At 44.4% G+C, this 27,129-nt stretch overlaps 1 protein-coding gene across 1 annotated transcript; it reads right to left on the bottom strand.

Annotated features, from left to right (window-relative positions):
• Positions 1 to 818: 818 nt before the first annotated feature.
• Positions 819 to 17,400, bottom strand: LOC103701844 (oxysterol-binding protein-related protein 1C-like). The gene is made up of 10 exons (XM_039130108.3): positions 16,527 to 17,400; positions 16,045 to 16,401; positions 14,118 to 14,217; positions 8,313 to 8,761; positions 6,071 to 6,226; positions 4,909 to 5,076; positions 4,695 to 4,835; positions 1,821 to 2,051; positions 1,593 to 1,706; positions 819 to 1,239 (listed from the first exon to the last, which is right to left on the bottom strand). The coding sequence occupies exons 1-10, from the start codon at positions 17,091 to 17,093 to the stop codon at positions 1,072 to 1,074; spliced, it is 2,451 nt and encodes an 816-aa protein (XP_038986036.2). The 5' UTR covers positions 17,094 to 17,400; the 3' UTR covers positions 819 to 1,071.
• Positions 17,401 to 27,129: the final 9,729 nt, after the last annotated feature.

The following is a 27,129-nucleotide window of genomic DNA, read 5'->3' as shown; positions in this document are numbered from 1 at the left end:
TGCGGATTGCGGACTTTTCCACGGTTCTGTTAAAAGGTTTCCAACATTTGCTATTGCTTCTTGATGGTCAGCGGTTCCCCACAACCCAAAAAAGTTGTTTCGATGGCACGCTTTAAGACCCACGCATGCTATGAAGCTCATCATAACTTCAAATCGATCATGCATCACCCAACCTCACGGGTAACATCCTGTCTTCTATTGTACATCTCCGTCAATCAACGTAGTACCCTATGCAGTCTCATTAAACTCACATGACGAATCAGAGAAGCGACTTCGCCATTTCATCAAATGGCAGGCAGGTTCCGGCTCACGTGCAGGCAAAGGTAAGAAGAGTACAAAGGCAATAAGTATTATTAGCCCAAAGAAAATTACTGCAATGGATTAAAGGATCTTTGATATGATTTAAGAATAGGTGGTCTCACGTGCAGTCATGGTACGATGGAATCAAAAATATAGACTCAATCATGCGGTGAAAGAACAAGTTCACTGCATGGCCTCCATGACTACCAATAAATTTGGCTCAAAATGATGGATAGCTCAGCATTATTCCAAAATTCACCATAAGAAATGACAATAAAATTACCCAGAAGAATCAATTGCTAATTAATGACCTCATGTAATATTAAACTAGACTGCAAAATCCCAACCTTACCGGAATTTGGTTTCGCCGTACATCGTTATGGTAATTTTCAGAAAATCCTGCTTGTCAGATCTACATGGTAAAATTCTAGCATGCAAGATGCTACCTTAATTGGATATGTTGATTCTCCCGCAAACATGAAAGCAACATCAAAATATTTTGTGAGACTCTTTCAGCATCCATCTTTAATCCCAATTTTACTCGAATCAATTCATTGCAAGTATTGGAGAAGAACAGGGTTCTGTTATTCTATAAAAAAAACAGATATCAGAAACACCATCTACCTTGTTTACAAGCCACATGGCCTTGAATGCTCGAAAATGGCGAGCATGCAGAATGGAATCACGAGATCCCATCAATTGAAAGAGACAGCAATAGGGGAGGGGGGATGGAAAAAAGAATAAGAGCCTGCTTCTATTCCAAACTGCCCGTCAGCAGATTATTTGATCACTGGGGATTTGGCCAAAGATATCAGGACATCCATCCCACTTCCCCTTTTCCCTGGCCTCCCAATAACCGCCAATGTAACGATATGCATCGCTTCCTTTATCTTTTGCAAACCACCTAGGCTTCCAGCCACTTTCCTGCATCTTCCGTGCCTGCATCACAACCAAGCCAGTCTATCATGGACAGCATCATAAATTTTTTACAAAACAAATCATGCAAGGAAAGTAATTAGCAGGATGTGATGACACTAGGCAGTGGAACGTAGACGGTAGACACACAAGCCCAATATCTGCCCCTCGAGTTTATGCTCTCATTTATGTGAGCATTGATGACATAAGGAAAAGGTGGGCAGGAGGATTGTGCCAGCTCAGTTGCTCGCAATCCATAAAATAGAATTGTACCAAAATTAAAGGTGACTCCTGATGAGCTCCAATTCTAGCAGTATCCTTGCCAAGCTCATGAGGAAAATAAATTCACTTTGGAACAAAGTTGATATGAAATTAACCTGTCGTTGCCTCTGTTCTAGTCTCAACTTCTCTGCATTTGCCTTTTCATACTCCCCATTTTCCAAGCATCTCTGATCAGGTCTTAGCCTTGAATCCGTGGGTGGCAGCTTTTCCTGCTTATCATTTGAGACATTAGCAAACATTGCAACAAGAAAGAGCTTTTAGTTTTATAGGACCAGGAAACTTGCAAAAGACAGATGGGTGAGGCTGAATTTAAAGCTTCTCACCTTTAACCCAGGGGTGAGTTCATTCAGTGTAATTGCAAAGCGTGTAAGGTTGTATCTCGTGGGGTTCTTAGGCGGTTTGCTACGATTCCACAATATGTGGGCCTCAGATAATGGTTCAGATCCCTTGCCCTTACCCAAGCAATCTCCATGAACAAAATGCATGCTCTCGTCCCATTTTCCAACGAGTGTTGCCACTGTTTTCCCATTCCGATCTTGAACTATGCCATGCACCTGAAAATGCATTAGTAGATCATGTAACAACAGTTTGTTTCATTTGTTAAATGACACAGGATGGATTCAATGGATTCTTGCTCGAGGGGAAAAGGAAAATGCCCCAATCAACAACAATCAATAAAAATGTTATAAACACCAGAGCAATTTATCTAGAAGATCATATAAATCACATGCACCCCAACTGCTTGTTTTATTTTTTATATGTTCTCGAAAAATAACAAAAAGGGAAAATATTTGGAAGAATCAAATTGCTACACTAGTTAAAGAATTAAACCATTGATTGGGAATTAATTTGTACCAATTACATCAGCAACTACTAGGCAGGAACAACAAAAACTTAGTAAATTGACTGGTTCATAATCACAAGCAACTCCATCTCACAAAAAATGGTCAACACATGTTTAAGCCCATAATTCACAAGTTCTCTTTCTTGATGAATGCAAATAACATTGTTTAGTTATATTACAGAGTTCTTCAACGAAGGAGAAGAAAACTAAAGTTATACAACAGATGCCACACAAGTATGAAAGTTCGGATACTTTTTTTAAAAAGAAATTCCAACTAATAACTAGAAGTCTGCATAACAAAACTAAAGAGATCAAATACAGTTTGAAAATTATGGGGTGATACACTGACAGCATTTACTGATGATGTTATATGAAAAGCGCACTTCATTGTGCTACCATTCAATGTATAAAAGGGTTGAGTGCACAGTTGAATAAAATGGTCACTTATGCTCAACCTTCAGCAACCAAGCGTATCAAAGACCACTAATGTGGTCTCCAGCAATATTGCCTCTCAACTATAGACACTCTTCCTCGGAGTTGCTCCACACAACCGTGCTCTTACATCATGTATTGACAACAAGGTGACACTAGGATATTTATCAGCAATATGTAATAGATTGGCTTCAATGCCACCAATTAGACTTTAGGGCTTGTAAACACTGCAAACATGTGATGAGCAACAAGCTTGAGAACAGAATATCATGATAGATAGAAATCCTTATCATTTTAATCAGAGGGCAAAAAGAAATCATAGGAAGGACAAAAGTTCCTAATTTTCTGATCTAATTTATTTGCATATATATGTTCACATCTAAATTTAAAAAAAAAAATCTGAGGAACAACAACAGAAAGAAACGAGGGAGAAGAAGATGAGGAGACAATAAAGGAGCAGGAGGCGTGGGATGAGAAGTAGAAGTAGAATAATTTAAATCTGTCATTAGATATGAATATATTAGAGTTTGAAAATTAATTAGAAGGTGTTGAGAGTTAAAAAATAGGATTGTTTATCATTATAGTTTAAAAATAATTAACAAAAATTGCTTAGATTATATGTCACTTATAAAGGATAGATTCTGTGAGAGTTCTATCTTTTTCACGAAAGGTGAATAGAGGGACAAAAGCTTTGGGTTAGCACAATCAGTCTACTTCACCTTTCTCTATTTGTTTTCACTTTCCACGTTCTTCCTATTTTCCCTTTTCAAACTTTCAGATGACATATCTAAGCTCTTCCTCTTCTTCTAATCCTGCTTCCCCCTCTACTCTTTCCTTCCCTTCTCTGCTAGGAACACTTGCCATCCATACTTATGAATGTAAGGAAAAGCTTATATGATTGCTTACACAACAAACTTCACAGTATGCTAGCCACTTCAAACATCTTTAAAGAAACACAAAATAATTATTATTAAAATCAAGCTTTCATTGTTTGAATATTTGAATTCATGCACCTCCTAAGAATGCAACCACTAGTTATATGCAGGCAGCATCTTTTATATTCAAGCACATCTTCCCTGTAGACTTCCTATTTATTATTAATGCATATGAATTCTTCCAGATTTATACTACAATTCTGCATACTCTTTCATGACCTTGGAGTTCCAAGTAACCTGCAGCTGTATCATTGTCCCAAAACCTGTGATAAACTTACTAACTATAATTCATAAAAAGAGCGATCGCCAATAGTAATGCAAGATTTTCACATATTCTAGTTACTACTCCAAATATTCAAATAAAATAAGTATAATACAAATGACACAATAAAATTACATTTTCCTTGACTTACAATTATATGACAACAACAAAAATGCACCAACCTTTCCCATCAACATGTTGTTGTCTATGGAGCATAACTCATTTGATATTGCTCCATAACATGATTGAGCAGGTTTTTGCAACCATCTGTTACACACCCATGACTTGTGCAAACACCCTAGGCCAATACTTCTTAGCAAGGAGGTTATTTAAGAGCTATTGGACCTCTAATAAAATAAAATAAATATCATTCTACCTAACTCTAATTTACCTGATGTGCTTGCAAACAACCAGTTCTCTAAGTATGACCGCTATAAAAGGTTAATAAGATCTTATCCATAGTAAAAAAAGAGCCCGATAAAAATTATAGACATCAAATTATTAGAAAAAAAAAACATATTCAAATAGAATAGGTCCCAAACAAGGGATGAGAACAATTCATATATGACATCTTTGACCAGCATGGTTTAATCTCAAGGAAAAAAGTAAACAATTATTGCTTCAAAAAATTAACCCCCCCAAGGAAACAGTTAAAATCAAGTGAGCTTTAACTATTATTTTGCTGGTCTATAAAATATTAAGGTGGAAAAAAAAAGAGAATCACCTGATGGGGGTTGCGATCTATTATTGACTGCTCCTTGAACTTTAGTTTACATGAGTATTCACGATTTCCTTGTATGCGCATGGTACCATAATGATCACAATAAAGTTTCCCCAATATAAGGTTGTAAATGGAAGTTGTCACCTGAGATAGTAGTTTACAGGTGTCAGAAGAAATCCCAAACCAGAGTTCAATTTCTTATGAATATATCCAATACCTTGCTCCATTGAAACACTTCACCATCATCAAACTCAAGTGTTAGAATACCAACAGGATCAAGCTGAATTGAACGACCCCAAAACTTGCTTTTCAAATTACTATCTCCCCAAAACTTCCATCCGTTACCCTCACAGTGACATGCGACAATCATAGGGTGATGACTGACCTGTGCAAACAGCGAAACAAACTATTAACCACCTTGCTGACTTGCAGCCATTCTCCATTCATAAAAAACTTCGTATAACATGAATGCAGTAACAATGCATAAAATTGCAGCAAAAAAAAAGAAAAAAAAACAAAGATGTGGAGAGGGGAAAAATGCAAACACAAGAAATGATGATGGTGATATACAAAGAAGCAGAGAGGGAAAAAAAGCAAATAAAAGACATGATGAATATGAACTTTAGTAAATATAGATGAATTTTTATTGCACCAGAATACAGCAAAAGAAATATAAAGAAGTGGAGAAGGGAAAGAAGTAAACAGAAGAAATGATGAAGGTGATATACAAAGAAATAGAGAAGGAAAAAAAGCAAACAGAAGATATGATGAATTTGCACCCCAGTAAATATAGATGAATTTTAAATAGAAAATAGGGTGAAAATAAGAATCTAGCACCTGACAAACAAAGAAAACATATATGATGACATGGTGGAACCAGTGCACTAAATAATGCTAAGTTACACAGCTTGTTGACATGTAGACTAGCAGGTGAAGTTGTCACACTACCTTAACTATGGAGATAAAGCCGCATTAATCAGGGAAATATGCAACTTTTTCTTTGCTATGTAATTCTTATATGATATTGGAAAGTGAGCATGGAAAGTGAAACAATTAGAAAACTTCTTGCAAAAGGAGGCCAGTGACAACTATATTTGTATGAAAAAAACTGTAATGTTAATAATCTATTTGATTTTATGGACAATATGTTGACAGTGCTACTATCCAAGATGAACTCAGGATCTCTCCATGGAGTAGGGCGCCAACATGCTGAGTCCAATTAGCTAACTCTCAATTTTTAAAATTTAATTTTTAAAATTTAAATATACTTAAAAGAGCAAGACTTCAGATATAAAAACAAAAGGTAGGATCACCAGCATCTTGATGCCCAGAATAAATAAAAAATGATATCAATAATTGAAATCCATTACTTTACCAACCTTTTCTGAGAAAAACCGGAGGCCTTTGTCTGGATAATCAGCTTCATATGTTTCCCCCAAAAGTGGATTGAAAGGCTTGCAGTGTCTGCCATCAGTTGAAGAATATCCAGAAACAGCAAATGCAGCAACATTAAGAATCCTCATAAGACCATTTCCCTAGAAAATTACATCAAGATTCAAATGTTAAATGATTATGTGAAAGACTCGTGCAGACAACATGAGCAGGTCACTGTTAATTTATTCTAAATTTCATATGAAATTACACTGCATAATTCCAAAGCAAAAAGGATGTATGTCGTTAACCATGATGGCGCACATTCTAATTATTACTTCTATATATAACAGAGTACTCCAAAAAGTTCCATGAGAACCAAGCAAAACAATAAGACTAGTGGCATCAACTCTATGACACAGAATTCTATCAAAACTACTTATGTAAAAAAGGCCTTCTCCATGTTCAGTCAAATCAAAAATATTTGAGTTACCAAAGATTACATCCATATACAAGTACCTTATATAATAATATCTTGCAGACATTGTATTTCTATTAAAAAGGATATCTCGCAAGGACAGCTCTTAATAAAACATATTGGCAATGCTGAAGTCAGAAATTGGAGAGCAACAATATGAATCTTTCTAAATGAAAGCATTCTAAAAGATGTTGAAAGGACATGGCAACGTCAAGTCGGCATATGGGCTCAAACTTCCCATAGTCACAGGAGTGTTTTGGTTATTACAACCACAAACATGATAAATCTACTTCGAATCTAAGGTGGACAATCGGGGAAGGCACATTCATGGATACCATGTACTCAACTACACAAGTACACATATTTCAGTAATTCAAGGTAAACAAGAACAGTTCCAGTTCCAACTATTTACATACAGCATCAAATGTAACCCCCTGGCTCAACGAAATTATGTAACAGTGGAATACCAAAGACTATGGTCCTGCTCCTTTCTCTTTGACAATGAAGCTTCCATGAAAGTCATCCAGTATGCAGCAAAGGTAGGTAATATTTTCTCCTATTTCTATGTTGGCTTGCCTTTTGAATTAGACTTTGAGACTACAAAATCTTAAAAATATATGACCAACCAAAACATAATCCTAAACCCCAATTCAACTATTTGAGCAAATATCTTACATAAAAATTCATTCTCATTATTCTGTTTATGTAATTTAATATGTGACCATATGAAGTTGCTCAGACTAACTTAACAGGAAAAGGAAAAAAAAATAAGACATGATAATTCGTGGGTTAACTTGAGATACAAGTTATAGTCAGGAGCAATTATACATAAACAAACAGAAGCAATTGGTCTGAGAGATTTAAATGGCTAATCAAGTCAAATAGATGCAAGAACTTCGTTCTTATAAAGATCTTCCAAAAAAAGGACATGATAACAATCAATATACTCACTGTATCAGAAGGTTCACCGTCTCGGTACTGGACTCCGTACCGGTGCCACACTAGCATAGTGTCGGTACGGTATGGTACGGAATTTTTTTGGCATACCAAGGGTCGGTACGCCACCAATACTGGTATGGTACGGTACGGTGCACCCGGTAGTATCCGGTTCAGTATGGTACAATATACCATATTGTATCATGGCATGTCTGCAAACCAATCACAAGTATATACTCAAATATAATCAACAGACCACATACCATTCCTAATCACCATATTCTGCACTGCTTTTTGGTTGCAAATGATGGAAACAAGCATTTATATTAGAAATACACATGCAACTATAAGGTGAATGTTCGTAGATTTTTAATAATAGAGGATACACAAGACAACTACACAGGAACAATAACACTCATATTTGGAAATCCATAAGCCAACTACTTAACCATACGCTGCAACACATATACAACCCAAGTCAAACGTTTTTTTTTTGGGGAATTGGGACATATTCATGCATCATATGCTATATTAACTCCAATTCCCAATTGTTTAGATGATAGAAACTTTTATACAAATTTGAAGCATAAAGTTATATATATATATATATATATATATATATATATATATATATATATATGTATATATAAATACATAATGCTGAAAGACTTTCATTGCAAATATCTGCATTAGAAGATCTAAAACAAAACAAAAGAGCAATAGAAATAACAAAAAATGAAAAGATTTTCACAATTACTGATGCCTAAAGATGAAGTAGCATTCATATTTCAATCACCAAAACAAGTAAAAGAATTTCAATGCGTACAAGAATCTACCTTTCTGCCCAAGTCATATGCACGGTCAAGGAGGTAGGAGGACTCCAGATCTTCAAAACATTTCTGTAAGGATGACAATGGTTCATTAAAATACACAGGAAGACAAACTTTGGTGAGATCCTTTCCAATGTTATCCTTAATCATCGACCAGAGGCTCACTCCTTTCTCTTTTTCAACTGGTTCGGGCAACTTTTTACGTCTCCTAACATACGGGTTACTAGTTCCCACTGACTTCATCGAAGCATCATTACCATCAACTTGACCAACTCCATAAAATTCCTCATCATCGGAATCGATTTCAGATTTATGAAATTCAGACTCACTGCTTTTAAAAGAACTTGATGAGAGAAAATCTCGTGTATCAAAAAATGTGTTTTCTTCATCATCAGTCTCCTCTTCAGCAGCATCATGCCTTTCATTCTCATCCTCAGTTTCACTGGCACTTCCCTCTGAACAAGCATTTGCACAAATAAATACAATCCGAAAATCAAATACAAGCACATGTTACAGATTCAAGACTTCATGCTGTACTTCATCTTCTGAAAGACCAAAAGAAAAAACATATGACAATTTTCATAGTAGAATAGATTTCCTTGAAAGAGAACCATCTTAATTTCAAGTCAGCAGGCATAAATAAATTGACAGTAGATCAAGAGTTACTTTTCAAAATGAGACCAATTGAATAATAAATCCTGATATTCTTTCTACTACTGCTAGGTTATTCCCTGTATGACAAAAAAATAACCTAGTTGGAAAAAAGGCAAATGTTTGATTTGAGGCATAAACAAAGTGAAAATGTGCTTCTAGAAACAACATGTTCACAACACAATATGTGTTTCTGAGAACACAAGCATGGCAATTCAGGAAAAATTATACAAGAAAATAAAAATGGAAAAAAATTGCTAATAGAAGGTTAAACAATAAGGTGCGTAGAGCTGCAACCAGTGTTTTGAAAAGGGAGATGTGTGGTACGTCAGTGGAAAGGGTACTGCATAGCACTTAGATAGAAAGTGGGCGCTTAAGTGGATGCCTATAGATTGGACCTTGGTTGCCAGAATCAAGAGCAGGTGCAAGAGCTGATATGGGTATGGAAGTGGGTGAGGGTAAGCAGATATTTTGAAAAAAACTAAGTGACTAGGAAATGGATGTGACTTAAGGTTTCTGATGAATTTCTGCGGCGGGTAGATTACCCTAGACAAAAGTTTCATGCTACAAAAGATTGGGCAGAAAATATTAAAAACTTAATCAAAACTCATTAACATATTGTAAGTAACTAAAAGATCAAAAAGAAAATGACAATAAATTTGAGAGAAGAAGGAAACTAAAGAAACACTATGAATTATCTGAAACCTATTCTAGTGTTAACTAGTAGAAATATAAATTTTCCTAACAAATTATACAATATTATTCCAATGAACATTCTTTAGCCAAAGATGCAGGAAGCCAAGCAACAGATTGTTGCTGCAGCAGGTGAGAGGAAAGCTTCACCAAACTTGCATATTATAAAGGATAGATGGGACTTGCAGATGGGCAGAAATTGCACCTGGCATGTATAACATGATTGAATAACATAATCTGAACTCTAGTATTTATCTGAACGACATTTCTTACAACTTAATGATTGTAAATTGTCCTTCATCATATGCAACCTACTACTTAAATCCAAAGTACCGATAACTAAGAATATAGGCCTTGAAAAAGATCTGCTATAGGCAGTCAGAGCAGTGATGGAATGGATGTTGAGGGATCTAGGCTTGGATGCAGAAGAAATCAGCGAGGTAGCAAGCTCAATAGTGAATTATATTTCATATTTAACTGACAGTAACGCCGAGCCTATATTATATGATCAGCGAAAAATGTTTTGAGAGAGGCGAGGAAGCTCCAAATAAGTAGGAGCTCAGCAATCAATTTCTAGGATGTTTGTAGGAACCATTAAGAAATTATTCCAGTGAGTTATTCTTTTAGGATTCATAGGGATTTAATGTATCATAGTCTTACTTGACCCTAAATCACCTGGATGTAGTGGAGTAGTGGGTCCAGTGGGACACCTATGAACTCACTTTGAGGAAGATTAACATCCGAGTCCTCTTGTAGACCATCTCGTCCAGAAGATGAAAGCAGAACTGGAGTATCTTTGCCTTGATCCATAGCAAGGTACGAAAATGCCTAACACGCAAGAGGCTACATGACTTAGCATTCACACATAGAAGTACTTGAATCAGGGCAAAAGAACATACAACAAGACCCATCAATGGATGGCTTTGTTCATGATGATGATCTTATTGTTCATGGGTTGCAGATTAGTCAGCTCGTGATGAGCCAAGGAATCCTCCATGACCAGCTAGAACCATCACAAAAGCAGTTGGCACGTGCGATGCGGAAATGTGTGTAAAGCATATTTCACCCACCATGAGTGAGGCTAGATAGGAATCAGAGGACTAGTCAACAATTTAATAGATAGATGTTTGGGTCACAATGCAGTGCGCTGGTCTCCAGGGCCAGTGACAACAGTAGGCAAAGCAAGTCCGAGGAAAGTACTAGTCATCAAACAATGCAGCTAACTATATAACACTTAGGAAAGATGACGGCAAGACACCAGATCCATCAGATCTCGTCTTGCCCAAGCATCTCGTGATACCAATGATAGTGATAGTGACAATTCTAATGATGGGTCTGGAGGTCAAGATGAACATGATGGTCAGCCTGCAATTAGTGGTGGTTATTCTTTGAGGTTCAGTCCATACACCCGCGAGTTAGAGTTCTTGTGCACGTTGCAGGATCATAACCGCGAGGCCAGAACAAAATCTAGATATGACAGGAAGATGCTATCTTACAAAAGGAGAGGATCTGAAGGTGGTGCAGCTTAGGGCACATAGGATCGAGGTTTTAAGGAAAGGTACGTAGAGAGATTGGAGAGTTGATAACTTATGTTTAAGCGTAGGAGGATTATATGCACACCTGGCAGGTTGGCACATTAGAAGCAAGTTGATGGAAAAAATTCGATGGGAGGGAAAAAAAGATGAGTAGTACGGCAATATCTGAGAGTTGTTACGTTGAATGAAATGAAGATTAGTGACAAATTGACGAGTGTATCAAATAGCTATAGTGGATAGCAGATTTCATCATATGCTGGAGGCTGATCTCCTAATGATCAGATAGTTAAAGTGAACAGTATGCTCTATCCATGTACGATTCATATGCACTCATCTTATCTAGGAGGATTGGACACAGCACGTTACCCCTTCTGGGGAATAACCGGGGACTAGAGCAAGATGTTGCTTTCTACTTTCCTGAACATGGATAGCCAGCCTCCTACGATGACCCCACTTATACGCAGCCACAGTATCAGGAGGCACAGATGAATCTCATATGACCAGTAGGAATGGGGATAGTATCTAGGTTAATCTAATATCCAAGGTCCGAAATATGAACAAGACCTAGATGTCTATAAGAACCATAGACACTCTATCTGGGATTGAATTTCCAAAGTGAGTTAGCATGCATCTTCTTTTTACTATACTCTATTATCATTTTAAATTATAAATGTTGATAGTTTATTGATCCATGTTGACTCAGTCAGTGTTGGTACTGATATCAACATTTCATTATCAAATACCCATTAAAAATGCAACTAAAACACTAAAAATACAAAAAAAGTCACCCAATAGATATGCTTGCTAACAAAAAAAAAGAAAATAAAAAACAAAAGAGGGACTTTTTGGTGTCCCAATACGTATGGGAATAGAGCCCTGTACCGTGTGTCATGGGATGGACCAATACCATACCACTTCAACCAAAAACTAGTACCACCTCTGTTACCAATTTTTTAAAACCTTGCATTGGAGTATTGGTCACGATGCCAATTTAGAGATAAGATGAAAAGGCTGTAAAAACTCCACTAAAAAACTCCATCACAATGTGAAGCACTGCATTTTACTCGGCTACAGTAAGATCGGTGAGAATTCAAGCTACTTAATTCTAAATGATGTCAATACCAGTAGTATAAGCATTAAGTTGAAAGGTTAAAAAAGAACATGCACGAATATAAAGCTTCAACATGGAGGATAAAAAGAAATGATAATGATATTACTGATACTAAATATGTAAACAAGGAAATAGCTTAGTCACATTACTGGCATACAAAATATTTAGGATGCAAACAAGTCAAATGACCTAGATAAACAAATAACTACATGAGGAATTAAGAGGACTTTCCCCAATGGCTGTTTGCAATTAGTCATATGCATCTATTTCCTATATATCTTTAGGGGCATATCTAGAATTTTAGGTACCAAAAATACATATATTTTTTCGCAGAGCGGTAAATAACCAATTGATATTTTAAGAGCACTTATGCCAAAATCTCTGAAGGAACAAATTGTTAAAATAATTTGGTTATTTTCCTTTTTGTTAATAGGATGTCATCCTCAACAAATCATCAAAGCATATACGCTAATTTCAAATCTTTGTAACAGCATAAGACGAAGCTTCAAATTTTTGGTGGGGCATAAATGCACATTTCAGAGTTTTGAACAAATATATTTACACTTTTACTTTCTGAGGGAAAAATAAGCAAAAAAGCACTTTTTGAAAGGTAAATCACACACACACACACACACATATATATATATATATGCACGCGCACACACTACAAAGATCCCTTTTTTTATTGCTGTCATCCTCAACAAATCATAAAGGCATATACGCTAAGTTCAAATCTTTGTAACAGCATAAGACGAAGATTCAAATTTTTGGTGGGACATAAATGCACCTTTCAGAGTTTTGAACAAATATATTTACACTTTTACTTTCTGAGGGAAAAATAAGCAAAAATGCACTTTTTACAAGGTAAATCATATATATATATATACACATATATATATATATACATATATATATATACATATATGTATATATATATATGTATATCTATATCTATATATGTATATCTATATCTATATTTATATGTATATGTATATCTATATGTATATGTATATGTATATGTATATGTATATGTACATGTGTATATATATATATGTATATATGTATATGTATATGTATATGTATATGTGTGTGTGTGTATATATATATATGTATATGTATATATATATGTATATGTATATATATATATATGTATATGTATATATATATATATATGTATATATATATATAAATGCAAGCGCACGCACTACAAAGATCCCTTTTTTTATTGATTTTTATTTTTTGAAGAAAAGGAAGTAAGCCACTTCGCCCCCCCCCCCCCCCCCCCCCCCCCCCCCCCAAATTTCTTCTCACTGATGTGAATCAACAAAACAAAAAAATCCTTTGATAAATTCACGTCTATTGTTTCCCTATGCATAGGAGAATGAAAAGACAAAAACACAAATAGTTTGCTCTTTCATTAAAATTATATATGAAAAGAAAAGAATTGCCCGAACATCCATCCAACATGTCAAGGCTTTGGCTACACATAGTTAAGTAGATACTAACAAACCTTCACATTTGCCCATTGAATATATTCCGTTTGAAGTAAAGCATCAGTCTGATTACAGTCAAGAGTTAAAGATTCTACATACTTTTCTAGGTATAAAAGATAATTAAAACAAAGATTATAGTACAAAAATAGCAAGAACATGTTTAAAACTAACATAAATAATCATACAAATCACATAATAAAAAAGAACCATAACAGATGATGTTTAACATAACACACATAAAAAAAATCTCATAATAAAATCAAGCAGGGTTTTGCTAGACAGGAAATAAGCAGTGGATTATGACAAAACATTCTATCATTCATCATACCACTAAATTTCTCATGTCTTGATCTAGAAGCAGATCCATACTCTTTTGACTGTCTTTGGCTCTCATCGACAAGGGTATTCTCCAAATCAACCTTTTCTGTCTACATGACAAAGCATCAAAAAGTAGTTTTTAAGCAGACAAATATGAGATATAAGATAAGATAATCTTGCTAAGCCAAGTAAAAATTGCTGTGTAAATAAAACAGAGGCTACATACTTGTCACTACTATATGGAGTACACAAGCAAAGGAAGAGAAGTGCAATGCTAATTGCATAGGTAGAAACAATCAAGTGCTGCTAATAGGTAGTGCATACAAGAAGTGAGAGGTGCTGACAACTTAGTGCAATTGGCGAGTATAAACATTTTAAGGTGTAAGACAGAGAATTGTCATTTTCTGTATACATTATAGCATTATATTGGTTCATAATATAGCTCCAAGAATATCCCTCAAACTTACGGAATAAGTATGCCTTCTCCGCAAAAAATTGTAGATTATTTAACTTGGTAAACAAAACAACTGCCTTCTCATTGGGTGCAATTTCTATAAATGAGTTACCTGTTAAACCTAAGTTCTTTTTTTTCCCTTTTCGCCTTTCTTTCTGCAAAGCTAAATGCAAGTCTTAAGTTGGACACATTCATAGGGAATAGTGAGATCTATGGAGAAAATTGAGGTACTATACTCGCCCCTTTATGTAGGTTTGTCGATCTTATAGTTTTCTTTAACGAGATCTATAGAGAAAATTGAGGTACTATACACGCCCCTTTATGCAGGTTTGTCAATCTTATGGTTTTCTTTTCTTTTTTTTGTGTGTGTGTGTGTTTTTTTTTTGGGGGGGGAGAGAGGGGGGGGGGGGGGGGGGGGGGGGGGGACGTGATAAACATATCAAGCTTAATTTCACGTCAGACCTAGACATCATCCTAACTTAATTTCACTTAAGAAAGAGTAGGAAAGATAATCGTAAGATGAGGAAAAAAAGGTGAGTTTCGGATGCCACAGGTTTCTTATATTTTTTAGTAGGATTGTAGAGAGAAAGAAGAGTATCACCTCCCAACACATACACCATGAATTCTGTGCCATTTTTCCTCCACTAGAGTCTGGACTTGGTTTGGTGCACCATATCTTCCCCTCCAGTTTTCAGTTGTTTCCTGACTGAATCACGAGGTATGTCAAGGGCTGGTCTTTCATGAGGATAGGTTTAACTTGCAATCAAGATCATATAGAATCTATAACTGGGTTAGGTTGCAGCACCTGATGCCACTCATTGAATATAATATCAGAATTATTTTGTAAACGTCAAACATTGGAGTAGAATTGTTGTTTTTGCAGCATTACACTTGCCAAAGTTTGGATTCAGATACATTGATTCTGTAAATACTGAATTTAGCCTTATAATTTTTATTCACTTCAGAGCATTCCTTATGCAAAAGTTGAATGTTGGAATAGAGAGTTACAAGAAAACCATTGGTAACAAACAATTTGCAGAAACACATTTCGATGAAGCATTTGGGACATCGAAGAGTATCAAGTGGAAAGGAGGTTGCCTTGCATAATCTCTACTAAATGTGACTGAAAGTAAACTAAAACTTGAGATGAATGGCAAAGGACTGTATTAGAAGATAAGTGGGAAGCCTAGACGAATGCATCCATTCTCACCAATAGCTTGTGAAATCAACATGTTAATCGATAAGTTGAAAACCAATGATTTAAAGAACTGCTTATTTTTGAACATCTTGTCTTGGGTTCATCGACTGCAAAAATCAACACCTAATACTGATTGGTTCCTTTCTACAAAGTGCACCTCAGCAACAATATACATAAGATAATATGAGATTCAGATAATGGCAAGGAAAAATTGCAAATGTTTGTCAAGGTCCAACATGGAGAATAGGACCAAGAAATGATGAGAAAGAAAGGTCCTCTTTATACCTCTAATTGGCGAAGGGTGTCGAGGAGGAGAGACTGCTTCTGCCTGAGGAGCAGAAGCTGGTTCTGCATCGAGGCGAACTCGGTCCTCATGATCTGCTCGCAGTCCTGGATGGCGGCTTCGCGGACCCCCTCCTCCTGCAGCCTCTGCCTTAGCTTCCCCGTCGACACCGCCACGTTTTCTGTCGGCGCCATCAGCTCGCTGTTCGACATCCTCGGGAACATCTCCTTCACCGCCCGCAGCGCCTCCATCCATGCCGCCCTGTCCTCCCTCGTCTCCGCCCTCAGGTGCAGCCTCTTCGTCCCCGTAAAGATCGAGAACCTCCTGTCGTCCGATTTACTCTCTCTAATCGATGAAACCTAAACCAGTAAAGATCCAAATAAAATTTTTAAAAATTTTCAGATAAAAAACAAGAAGGATGGAATCAAGATGGGATCGGATCTCAAGGGTGGGGAAAGAAGAGATTTGTTTCTTGCTTGCTTGCCTTGAGATGGACTTCGCCGAAGGGTTTGCGGAGTGGATGAGATTGGCCGTTCTTGCGGCGGGACAAACGACGCATGGACTCGTCCCCAATGACCTTGGACACCTTCTCGGTTTCGCAGTTGACCTCGATCCGATCGGGCCCGTGGATCTTGTAGTAGGAGAGGACACCATCCTGGAGGACGAACCACCGGGGCCGCCACCCCCTGCCGTAGTTGACCCATTTATACAGGATCCCGGCGATCCCATTGCCGACGATATCATTAATCCTGACCTCGCGGTGGTCCCCGCCGTGGAGGAGGAGGCCCTCACGCAGCGACGTGGACCGCAGGGACCCTGCGGCGAGGTCCGACCCCGCCGGCCGGTCGCCGCCGCCGTTGTTGGCGGGCCAGCGGAATCCATTGTGATGGTGGTGGTGAGGGGAGGCGTCGTGGCTCCGGACGGCGGCGGCGGAGGCCGAGTTGGACCGGACGGGGGGCGCCGGCGGCGGGGGCATAGAGGAGGGGAGGGGGGGCGGGGCAGCGGCAGCGGGGGAGACGGGGACCGTCGGGGCGCAGCAGAAGGGATGCATCCGAATACAAGGGGAGGAACCGAGAGGGGGGGGGGGGGGGGGGGGGGGGTTCGCGGATCGCGGGGGCGACGGGGGCGGCGACGTGGAAGGGAGCGGATCGCCCCCACGTGTTGCTACGTTTCCGAGGCGACGGTGGAAGCGGGGTGGCCGGCGAGATCGCTCGACGTGGCCGCGCAAATCGGCTGCAGTTTTGATTTCGTTTCGGGCGTCCCTGTCCACCCCCCAAAACCACCACCACCACCGCTCTAATACAAACCCATAAATACCCCAGGCTAAGGAACGAAAAACGTTATTCCTGTTATACTACAGATCGTCTATCTTCTTATAGATTCCTACCTAATAACAATAAATAATAATTACATAATTCTGCGATAAACTGTAGTAGTGAACAAATATTTATACGGCAATGTACCGGCTACTGCATCAGATGATGATGATACCAAGATCTCTTCACGGAGTCGGAGCTCCGTTGGGTACGGAGAAGGACTACATCAAGTATACAAATAGAGATTTTTTTTATAAAAAAAATATAGATCCGCCTTTTATATTTTTTAAAATTTAAATTTTATAGGTTCGAATATTAAAGATAGGACGCGAGAAAAGGATTACTTGATTGCCTCCGTGTACAAATGCCAGAGAAAAACTTGTGGCGCGATCACATGCTATGTGAGAAGGGGACCACTAGGCCACTCCTGCTTCACCGGCAGAGAGTTCGCTGCCGGCGCTTAGCATCCGCGCGACAGCTGGACTGGTCAAAGCCACTGACGCGTGGCGAGCGATATCGCCTAGGATTGGCCGCCCCACTCGGCTATTATTGTTTTCCTACCAGCTTTAAAAAATCTTTAATGAGGCGGCCTTTTTTTTTTCTCTCTCTCTCTCTCTCTGTCTTTCTATAATTTCAGGCCCCAGTCCCGGTCTAAAACGCTGGATCGAGCACGGGCGACATGGCTGCACGGACGCTGGGGGAATAGCAGCGTAGTGTGATGCCTAATGGGGCGTCGCCATCCACCGTCCGTCCGGTTCTAATTATTATAAGGCCGGTTGGTTGGGGAGGACCAAAAGCGTTCTTGAGACGCGATCCGTGATTTCGTCAGCGCGCGGACGTTCTACAGCGTAGCCTTCCGTTCGTTTTTGGCGTTAGACCGCTGCATTCGAACGTTAGCTTACCGGTCCGAGAAACTCTCTCCACGAGGTCCCAGCGACTCGGAAAGAATTTTACTTCACTAAAATACTTTTTAAACAAATTAATATTTAAATATATTATATTTTTTTAAAATATTTTTAGTATATTTGGTTAATTATGAAAAATAGTAAAAAATATATATTTTCTGAGTGGCTATGTTTAATTGAGTTTTTTTTTTTTTTGGAAAAGTTATGTTGTAAAGTATTTTTTATATCTTTAATATGGGCCATAGAGGGGAAAGAATATCAGCCATTAGGATTAAAGATATTTTTCTAAAACAAATTAGCTTAATTCCTAGCCGACTAGAAAATAGGTTTTTTATATCTCATATGTATTTCTATTTTTTATGAAAGATGGAAAACTTGTTTCATAGAAAAGCTACTTTTCTATCTCTCTTATTTTAAACTTCCAACCAAATATAAACTATTTTTGTCATTTTTTAGTTGACTATACTTTCTTTTTTCTCTTTTGGCGACCTGCGCTTACATCTCAAAACCCCAATAACTTCTCTTCCTATTCCCCTTTCTCCTGGTTGGGTTTTGTTGGATGTGATTGAGTACAATGAAGATAAAAAGAGAAGAAGGCTAAGGAAGAATACAGAACATAATATTGATAGATCTCTAGCAGCATATAGTAATAAAGGTATGGAATAGTTAGCATAATTTTAAGAATCATATAACAATCTGCATCATTTATAATATATTTTTTATTGGCATGATTATGTATCAATATATATTATTTTTCTTTATTAACATCATCTTTTTAAAATAATTTTAGAAATCTCATAACAACTCGTATCAGTTGGTAATATTTTTTATCTAATATTTTAGTCTCAACATCCACGTGACATCGATGTGTAATGCTGAGCAAAAAGAAAAACAAAAATCGTAAAAGGTTAGAAACTAATTAGAAAGGCCATTTTTTAAGAAAAAAAGCTACTCATCATCCACCCTTTTATTCTTCACTTTGCCCCTACTACAATCCAAGTTAGAGAAGAAAACAACAAGGACCTTTCCAGAAAGGAAAAGAAAACTTTCTGTTGCTGGTGATCCAAACCGAGAACGATTGACACGACGGTGTGAACGGGGTTCCGCCTGAGTTGTCTTGGTTGGTGCTGGTTGCGCTCCACCTTCCGCCAAGGAACCTGCAAACAAGCCTTGCACCACCACCAGGGTGGTGATGGCCCTCCGACGGTCAAGTCAGAGGAGATTGGAGGAGGAGAGATGATAATCACAAGTGGGAGAGAGTGCTCTGGGAGGTATTGCTTACCCCCCCCTTCTCCCCCCAGCCGCATATATACCTGGCTGGGAGGTCTCTCAGGGGGGTTTGTCGTCGTGGGGCACGATAGAATGGCCACCGACATGGCCGTTACGGGGCGTCGTGGAGCAGCGCTGGGTACGGTCATGGCAGGGCGTAGTGGAGCTCCGCTTTGTACGGTTGATACAGGAGATCGTGGGCAGCATCGGGTACAGCCGTTGCAGGGAGTAGTGGAGCAGGAGGCCGCGGCGTGCCTCTGGAGAATAGCCTGTCGTTATCAAAAGATCTCCGACTCGGGGTCGGAATGCTGGATCATAGGGCAGCCGACCCGGGGTCGGGCTGCGAAGCCGAGGAGGTCCGACTCGGGGTCGGAGTGCTGGATCATAGGGCAGCCGACCCGGGGTCGGGCTGCGGAGCCGAGGAGGTCCGACTCGGGGTCGGAGTGCTGGATCATAGGGCAGCCGACCCGGGGTCGGGCTGCGGAGCCGAGGAGGTCCGACTCGGGGTCGGAGTGCTGGATCATAGGGCAGCCGACCCGGGGTCGGGCTGCGGAGCCGAGGAGGTCCGACTCGGGGTCGGAGTGCTGGATCATAGGGCAGCCGACCCGGGGTCGGGCTGCGGAGCCGAGAAGGTCCGACTCGGGGTCGGAGTGCTGGATCATAGGGCAGCCGACCCGGGGTCAGGCTGCGGAGCCGAGGAGGTCCGACTCGGGGTCGGAGTGCTGGATCATAGGGCAGCTGTAGCTTTCCTGGATACGCGTGCCGATCACGTGGGGCATGGCGGCTCAATTCCCCCATAACAGTAGCCCCCCACTTCCGAGCCTGGAACCAGAAGGGGAACAGGTGAAGGGAGTGATGTTTCGAGATTGCCGCCATCCTTCGGAGAGGCGCGCGCGCTTCAAGCTTCCCGCCTTCTTTATGGCGTATGGCGGTTGCTGCTGACCTGGCAACCTGAGGATTTCGGCGGACATCCTTCCTTAATGGTGTCGATTCGCCTTTGGGGTGCGAGCGACCCTTCGGCGGCCAGGCGTCTTCTGGCGTCATCGAGGTGTCACTTGCCCTTTCGCCTATTTAATCGGGGGCCCTCCCCCGTCCGTCTTCTTCTTTACGGACATTTTCGAGTTTCTCCTTTGCGCTACCATTGTTGCCGCCGAAACGTTCGCTTGCTTTTCCTTTGACGCTCTCGGAGCCGTTCTTCCTCCTCTTCAAGTGAGTTTCCCACTCTTCTACTTTGAGCTCTTCATACTTTTTCTTTTTGTACTAGTGCACCCCAGTCGTTCCGGCCTTTCCCTCCTTCTTGACCCCGTCCTGACCGTAGATTGGCCATTAGGGATGGGCGAAGTGGGAGCAGATAGCATCAAGTCAAAACTGGTCGCCGAGGACTTAGACGGATTTGTGGCTCGGTACCACCTTCCCGAGGTCTGCAATGTCACGCTCCCAGGGCCTGAGGAGAGGATGTCTCATCCTCCTCGAGGGAAGATCGCCATCAATGAGGGCATCCTCCAGGCCGGGTTCCGCTTTCCCCCTTCAGACCTAGTCTTACAGGTGCTCCGGGGTTTAGGAATGGCACCGACGCAACTGGTGCCGAACTCGTGGCGTGCTCTGACGGTCTTCCAGGTTCTCTGTCGCTTGCATGCGATTCCCGCCACCTTGAACGTTTTCTGGGAGCTCTACGGCCTGAGCGGCCACCCCCAGGACAAAGGGTGGTGGTGCTTCACAGCGCGGCGAGGGTGCGGCCTTGTCAAGGAGGGTCCTACCTCCATTCACCACTGGAAGGAGCGCTTCTTTTTCGTTGATGCAGACCCCTCCTGGGAAATCAGGGCAATCTGGGGGACGCCGGTGAAGTCCCCAATTGGCCTGTCGAAGTTGTCGAGGGAGGAATCCGAGGGCGTCGCCGCCTTGAAGGGGTTGGTCGCCGAGGGCCAGCTTCCCCCGGTGGGCCGCCTTATTTCTGAGGATACCTTGGTGAACGTCGGTTTGAGCTCGGTCCCCACCGACCGTGAGTCCGCCATCGTTTCTTTAGCTCTTTTCTTCTCTTTCGTTCCTTCTTCCTTTCGGTTTCTCAGTCCCTGACCATCCCGTCCTTCTTGCAGAGGTCGACGACGTCATGCGGTCGGTGAAGTCGAAGGCTGTTGGTAGGGCGTCCCTGCTGGAAGCAGTCCGGAGGAGGAAACGAGCTCTTCCGAGCGGGGCCCCACCGGCGAAGAAGTCCTGTAAGGAGATACCTCCGATGCCGACCGACGAGTCCGGGCCCACCGGTCAGGGAGATGTCGTGGGCACCGACCGGCAGCTGACGCTGTATCAGCCCTCCGGTGGTAAGGTTGCCGCTACTCCGGAGGTGCCACCTGAGCCTGCTCAAGACGGACGGGTCGGACGTGATCGGTCCCCGACCCGGCCTTCGACTCGGTCGGCTCCTGATGACTCGAGGAGGGACGCGCCGAGGCCCCGGCCGAGCGGGACCCTATCAATTCCTGGGGCGACCCCCGCCCCGAGCGCGATCAGCCGGACTCTTCCCCAGGCGATGGATAAGGGTAAGGCTGCAGAACCACCATCCGGCTCCAGGGAGAAATCGGGGTCTGCCTTCACTACCGATGGCGCCCGAAATCTCATCGAAACAGTGTTGCTGGAGAAGGACCGTCGGCGGGTCCGGGAGTTGGATGTCTCTGACGTTGGGGCCGCCAGCTGCGTCTGTCTCATGTCGGTGAGTGTTCTTCTGGCCGTCTTTCACCATTTATTGGCTCTGTTGTTCTCCGCCTGACTCCCTTATTTTTCCTATTTCTTAGCTCGCCCAGTACATGATCCGTCTGGAGGAGTGCTACAAGGAACAGGCGGGGCTTTTGGCGAAGGCCGAGGACCGGCTGAAAGCAATGGAAGAGGGAGGCCGGGCTGCGGCAGGCAGGACGACCGGGGACCTCGAGGCGAGGCTCCGGGAGGCCGAAGAGCGGGCACTCGGCTTCGCCGCCCTGGAGGAGCAACTGTCAGAGGCTCGGGAGCAACTCAAAGCCGCCTCGGGCCTCGAAAGCAGGGTCAAGAAGGCGGAGGAACGGGCTGAAAAGCAGTCCCGGAAGATCGCGGACTATCGAGAGCGGTGGGAGAAGGCCCAGCGGTCTGCCGACAACGCCTGCGACCGAATCCGCTCTTTTGAAGCCAAACTAGGCGAACTGGAGTCGGCCCTGGAGAAGTCATGCACGGACGTCCAAGAGCTCCGTTCGCGCCTGAAGGAAGCCGAGGCCGCTCGGGTTGCTACCGAGGCGAAGCATAAAGAGGCTCAGGCTGATCTGCTGAGGGTCTCCTCTGAGGCCGAAGGCCGGATTGTGGCGAAGGTCTTGGAGGCCAAGGCTCAGATTATGGAGCGAGCTGAGGTGGAGCTGGCCGAGAAGAGGGCGGAAATCGGGCGTCAGGCGGTAGAGGCTTATCGCCAGTCCGCCGAGTTCGCCCATGATATGTCGGAGGCAGTGCGGACCTATCGCCAGTCTGACGAGTTTGTCCATGACGCGTCGGACGCGGGGGCCGAAGCCTTCACCTTGGGCTTCGAGGAGGGCCTGGCAAGGGTGTCAGCTAAGTATCCCGAAGTTGACCTGAGCGAGATCTCCCTCCTGGACTCCTCTCCGGCGCCATCGCCTGCTGGTTCTCCTGCTGCTTCCCTACCTCCCGCGGACGAGCCCGGCGTTCCCGACCCGGGAGTTCCTCCAAGCTGACCTCTTGTACCTTTCATTGTCTTTTTTATTTTTGTATGTCGGCGTTTTGCCCAATTGTATGGGCCTCGGCCCTGAAAATTAATGCACGTTGAATATTTCTTCATCTCGCCCTCGTCCTCTTTTTTTTTTTTTTTTTTTAGCTCTTGGTTGCTTCTTGCTGACTTTTGATTCCCGAAGTTCTTCCGGCGCTAGGCCAGGCATCCGAGGGTTAAACCTCAGGAAACTCTTCCGGCGCTAAGCCAGGCATCCGAGGGTTAGGCCTCAGGAAATTCTTCCGGCGCTAAGCCAGGCATCCGAGGGTTAGGCCTCAGGAAATTCTTCCGGCGCTAAGCCAGGCATCCGAGGGTTAGGCCTCAGGAAACTCTTCCGGCGCTGAGCCAGGCATCCGAGGGTTAGGCCTCAGGAAACTCTTCCGGCGCTAGGCCAGGCATCCGAGGGTTAGGCCTCAGGAAACTCTTCCGGCGCTAAGCCAGGCATCCGAGGGTTAGGCCTCAGGAAATTCTTCCGGCGCTAAGCCAGGCATCCGAGGGTTAGGCCTCAGGAAACTCTTCCGGCGCTGAGCCAGGCATCCGAGGGTTAGGCCTCAGGAAATTCTTCCGGCGCTAAGCCAGGCATCCGAGGGTTAGGCCTCAGGAAATTCTTCCGGCGCTAAGCCAGGCATCCGAGGGTTAGGCCTCAGGAAACTCTTCCGGCGCTGAGCCAGGCATCCGAGGGTTAGGCCTCAGGAAACTCTTCCGGCGCTAGGCCAGGCATCCGAGGGTTAAACCTCAGGAAACTCTTCCGGCGCTAAGCCAGGCATCCGAGGGTTAGGCCTCAGGAAATTCTTCCGGCGCTAAGCCAGGCATCCGAGGGTTAGGCCTCAGGAAATTCTTCCGGCGCTAAGCCAGGCATCCGAGGGTTAGGCCTCAGGAAACTCTTCCGGCGCTGAGCCAGGCATCCGAGGGTTAGGCCTCAGGAAACTCTTCCGGCGCTAGGCCAGGCATCCGAGGGTTAGGCCTCAGGAAACTCTTCCGGCGCTAAGCCAGGCATCCGAGGGTTAGGCCTCAGGAAATTCTTCCGGCGCTAAGCCAGGCATCCGAGGGTTAGGCCTCAGGAAACTCTTCCGGCGCTGAGCCAGGCATCCGAGGGTTAGGCCTCAGGAAATTCTTCCGGCGCTAAGCCAGGCATCCGAGGGTTAGGCCTCAGGAAACTCTTCCGGCGCTGAGCCAGGCATCCGAGGGTTAGGCCTCAGGAAACTCTTCCGGCGCTAGGCCAGGCATCCGAGGGTTAGGCCTCAGGAAACTCTTCCGGCGCTAAGCCAGGCATCCGAGGGTTAGGCCTCAGGAAATTCTTCCGGCGCTAAGCCAGGCATCCGAGGGTTAGGCCTCAGGAAACTCTTCCGGCGCTGAGCCAGGCATCCGAGGGTTAGGCCTCAGGAAATTCTTCCGGCGCTAAGCCAGGCATCCGAGGGTTAGGCCTCAGGAAATTCTTCCGGCGCTAAGCCAGGCATCCGAGGGTTAGGCCTCAGGAAATTCTTCCGCTCGCTGGTCGGCCAAGGCTGGCGCAAGCCGAAGCGACCGGTCGGGGCTTCCGGCTAGTCTGCTCCCGGGATGATCATCGGGTTAGCCAGGCATCTGAGGGTTGTCAAGCCTCAGGGAAATTCCGCTCGTTGGTCGGCCAAGGCTGGCGCAAGCCGAGGCGACCGGTCGGGGCTTCCGGCTAGTCTGCTCCCGGGATGATCATCGGGTTAGCCAGGCATCCGAGGGCCGAGCCTCGGGAGATTCCACTCGTTGGTCGGCCTAGGCTGGCGCAAGCCGAGGCGACCGGTCGGGGCTTCCGGCTAGTCTGCTCCCGGGATGATCATCGGGTTAGCCAGGCATCTGAGGGTTGTCAAGCCTCAGGGAAATTCCGCTCGTTGGTCGGCCAAGGCTGGCGCAAGCCGAGGCGACCGGTCGGGGCTTCCGGCTAGTCTGCTCCCGGGATGATCATCGGGTTAGCCAGGCATCTGAGGGTTGTCAAGCCTCAGGGAAATTCCACTCGTTGGTCGGCCACTTGTCGCTCGCCGCCCATCGGGGTTTCTCCGTGCCCAGCCGCGACCGTGTTTCTCCTCTCCTCCAAGCGTTGCCTGGGGGGAACACGAGAAGGGTATTAAACGCTAATTAATGCGTTACCTGGGAAATCAGATCGCCAGTTGCTGCTGGTGAGGAGTGTTAGTTGAGCGGCCGCGATACGCGGGTTCTTCGAGGAGGATGCGGCCTGGGCGCGAGCGGAGACACGTGGACCTAGGGGTATACGTCACCCGGATCGTCCTTTTTAAATTGTCTTTCTGGCCTTGTTGAAGCGGGTGAGATAATCCCGCAGGCTCTCTCCCTCGTTCTGCCGGACATCGAAGAGGGAGTCGGAGACCAGTCTTCGCCGGCTACTGACGGCGAAATGGCTGATGAAGAGACGGGTGAACTGGTGGAAGGACTGGATGGAATTAGCCTCCAGGCCGGCGAACCACGCCCTTGCCGGGCCGCGGAGGGTCGCCGGGAAGGCCTTGCAGAGGAGAGGATCCGATGCTCCATGGAGGAGCATAAGAGTCCTGAAACTCTCCACGTGGTCCCGTGGGTCCGCCGCCCCGTCGTAGGGTTCGATCGCCGGCATTTTGAACCCCGGCGGGTTTAGGGTTCGCAGGATCCTTGAGGCAAGCGCCGGCTGGGAGGAGATTTCCAAGTCGGCGAAGGGATCTTTGGAGTGGCCCTTCAGGACCTGGAGCTGTCTGTGGAGATCGTCCACCCGCCGGTCCAGGGAGCGCGACCGGTGGGTGGGAGACAAGGAGCGGCGCGAGGGGGACCGACTGGAGTGCGGGCCCCTCGAGGACTGGGGTGTCTGAGAACGCGCCCGGGTCCGCCTCTCGTACCCCGCGCAGCTCCGATGAGAAGGTCCTGGCAGAATGGACCGCACTCGAGAATCCTCCCCGCGCCGGCGCTCCTCTCCATGGGAGAGGAAGGAGCGCGGGTTGTGAGGAAGAGGCGAGTGCTCGGGGAGCAGCGGCTCCTGAGCCCGCTGCGGCACCCGAGAGATCACACCCTGCAGATTCTGCACTGCGTCCGCGAGGGTGCGAACCTGCTGGGCTAGCTGGTCGAACTGAGCAGGTTCGACCGTCTGAATGGGAGGAGAAGCGGTGGAATGCTGCTGAGAGTGTGTTGGGGACGCAGCAGCCTCCCGGCCAGAGGCGCGAGAGGCTCCGCGACCGGAAGCATTGGAAGCTCCGCGACCACCTCGCCGTGCCATTATGATCGTTCTGAGATTCGGCCCTTCCTCTAGCGCCAACTGTTGCTGGTGGTCCAAACCGAGAACGATTGACACGACGGTGTGAACGGGGTTCCGCCTGAGTTGTCTTGGTTGGTGCTGGTTGCGCTCCACCTTCCGCCAAGGAACCTGCAAACAAGCCTTGCACCACCACCAGGGTGGTGATGGCCCTCCGACGGTCAAGTCAGAGGAGATTGGAGGAGGAGAGATGATAATCACAAGTGGGAGAGAGTGCTCTGGGAGGTATTGCTTACCCCCCCTTCTCCCCCCAGCCGCATATATACCTGGCTGGGAGGTCTCTCAGGGGGGTTTGTCGTCGTGGGGCACGATAGAATGGCCACCGACATGGCCGTTACGGGGCGTCGTGGAGCAGCGCTGGGTACGGTCATGGCAGGGCGTAGTGGAGCTCCGCTTTGTACGGTTGATACAGGAGATCGTGGGCAGCATCGGGTACAGCCGTTGCAGGGAGTAGTGGAGCAGGAGGCCGCGGCGTGCCTCTGGAGAATAGCCTGTCGTTATCAAAAGATCTCCGACTCGGGGTCGGAATGCTGGATCATAGGGCAGCCGACCCGGGGTCGGGCTGCGGAGCCGAGGAGGTCCGACTCGGGGTCGGAGTGCTGGATCAT

This window comes from Phoenix dactylifera, chromosome 12, assembly GCF_051530095.1.
Source record: "Phoenix dactylifera cultivar Ajwa chromosome 12, Ajwa_hap1_PhDact_Kaust_v1.1, whole genome shotgun sequence".
NCBI lineage: Eukaryota > Viridiplantae > Streptophyta > Magnoliopsida > Arecales > Arecaceae > Phoenix > Phoenix dactylifera.
This window is presented reverse-complemented; position numbering and strand designations above follow the sequence as displayed.

Excerpts from the sequence above, each read along its gene's own strand:
- LOC103701844 (XM_039130108.3), bottom strand. The coding sequence starts at position 17,093 with ATGCATCCCTTCTGCTGCGCCCCGACGGTCCCCGTCTCCCCCGCTGCC. Across the intron at positions 4,836-4,908 it reads AAGTGTTTCAATGGAGCAAG|GTGACAACTTCCATTTACAA; the intron begins GTATTGGATATA and ends CTACTATCTCAG. Across the intron at positions 2,052-4,694 it reads TAGATCGCAACCCCCATCAG|GTGCATGGCATAGTTCAAGA; the intron begins GTGATTCTCTTT and ends ATGCATTTTCAG.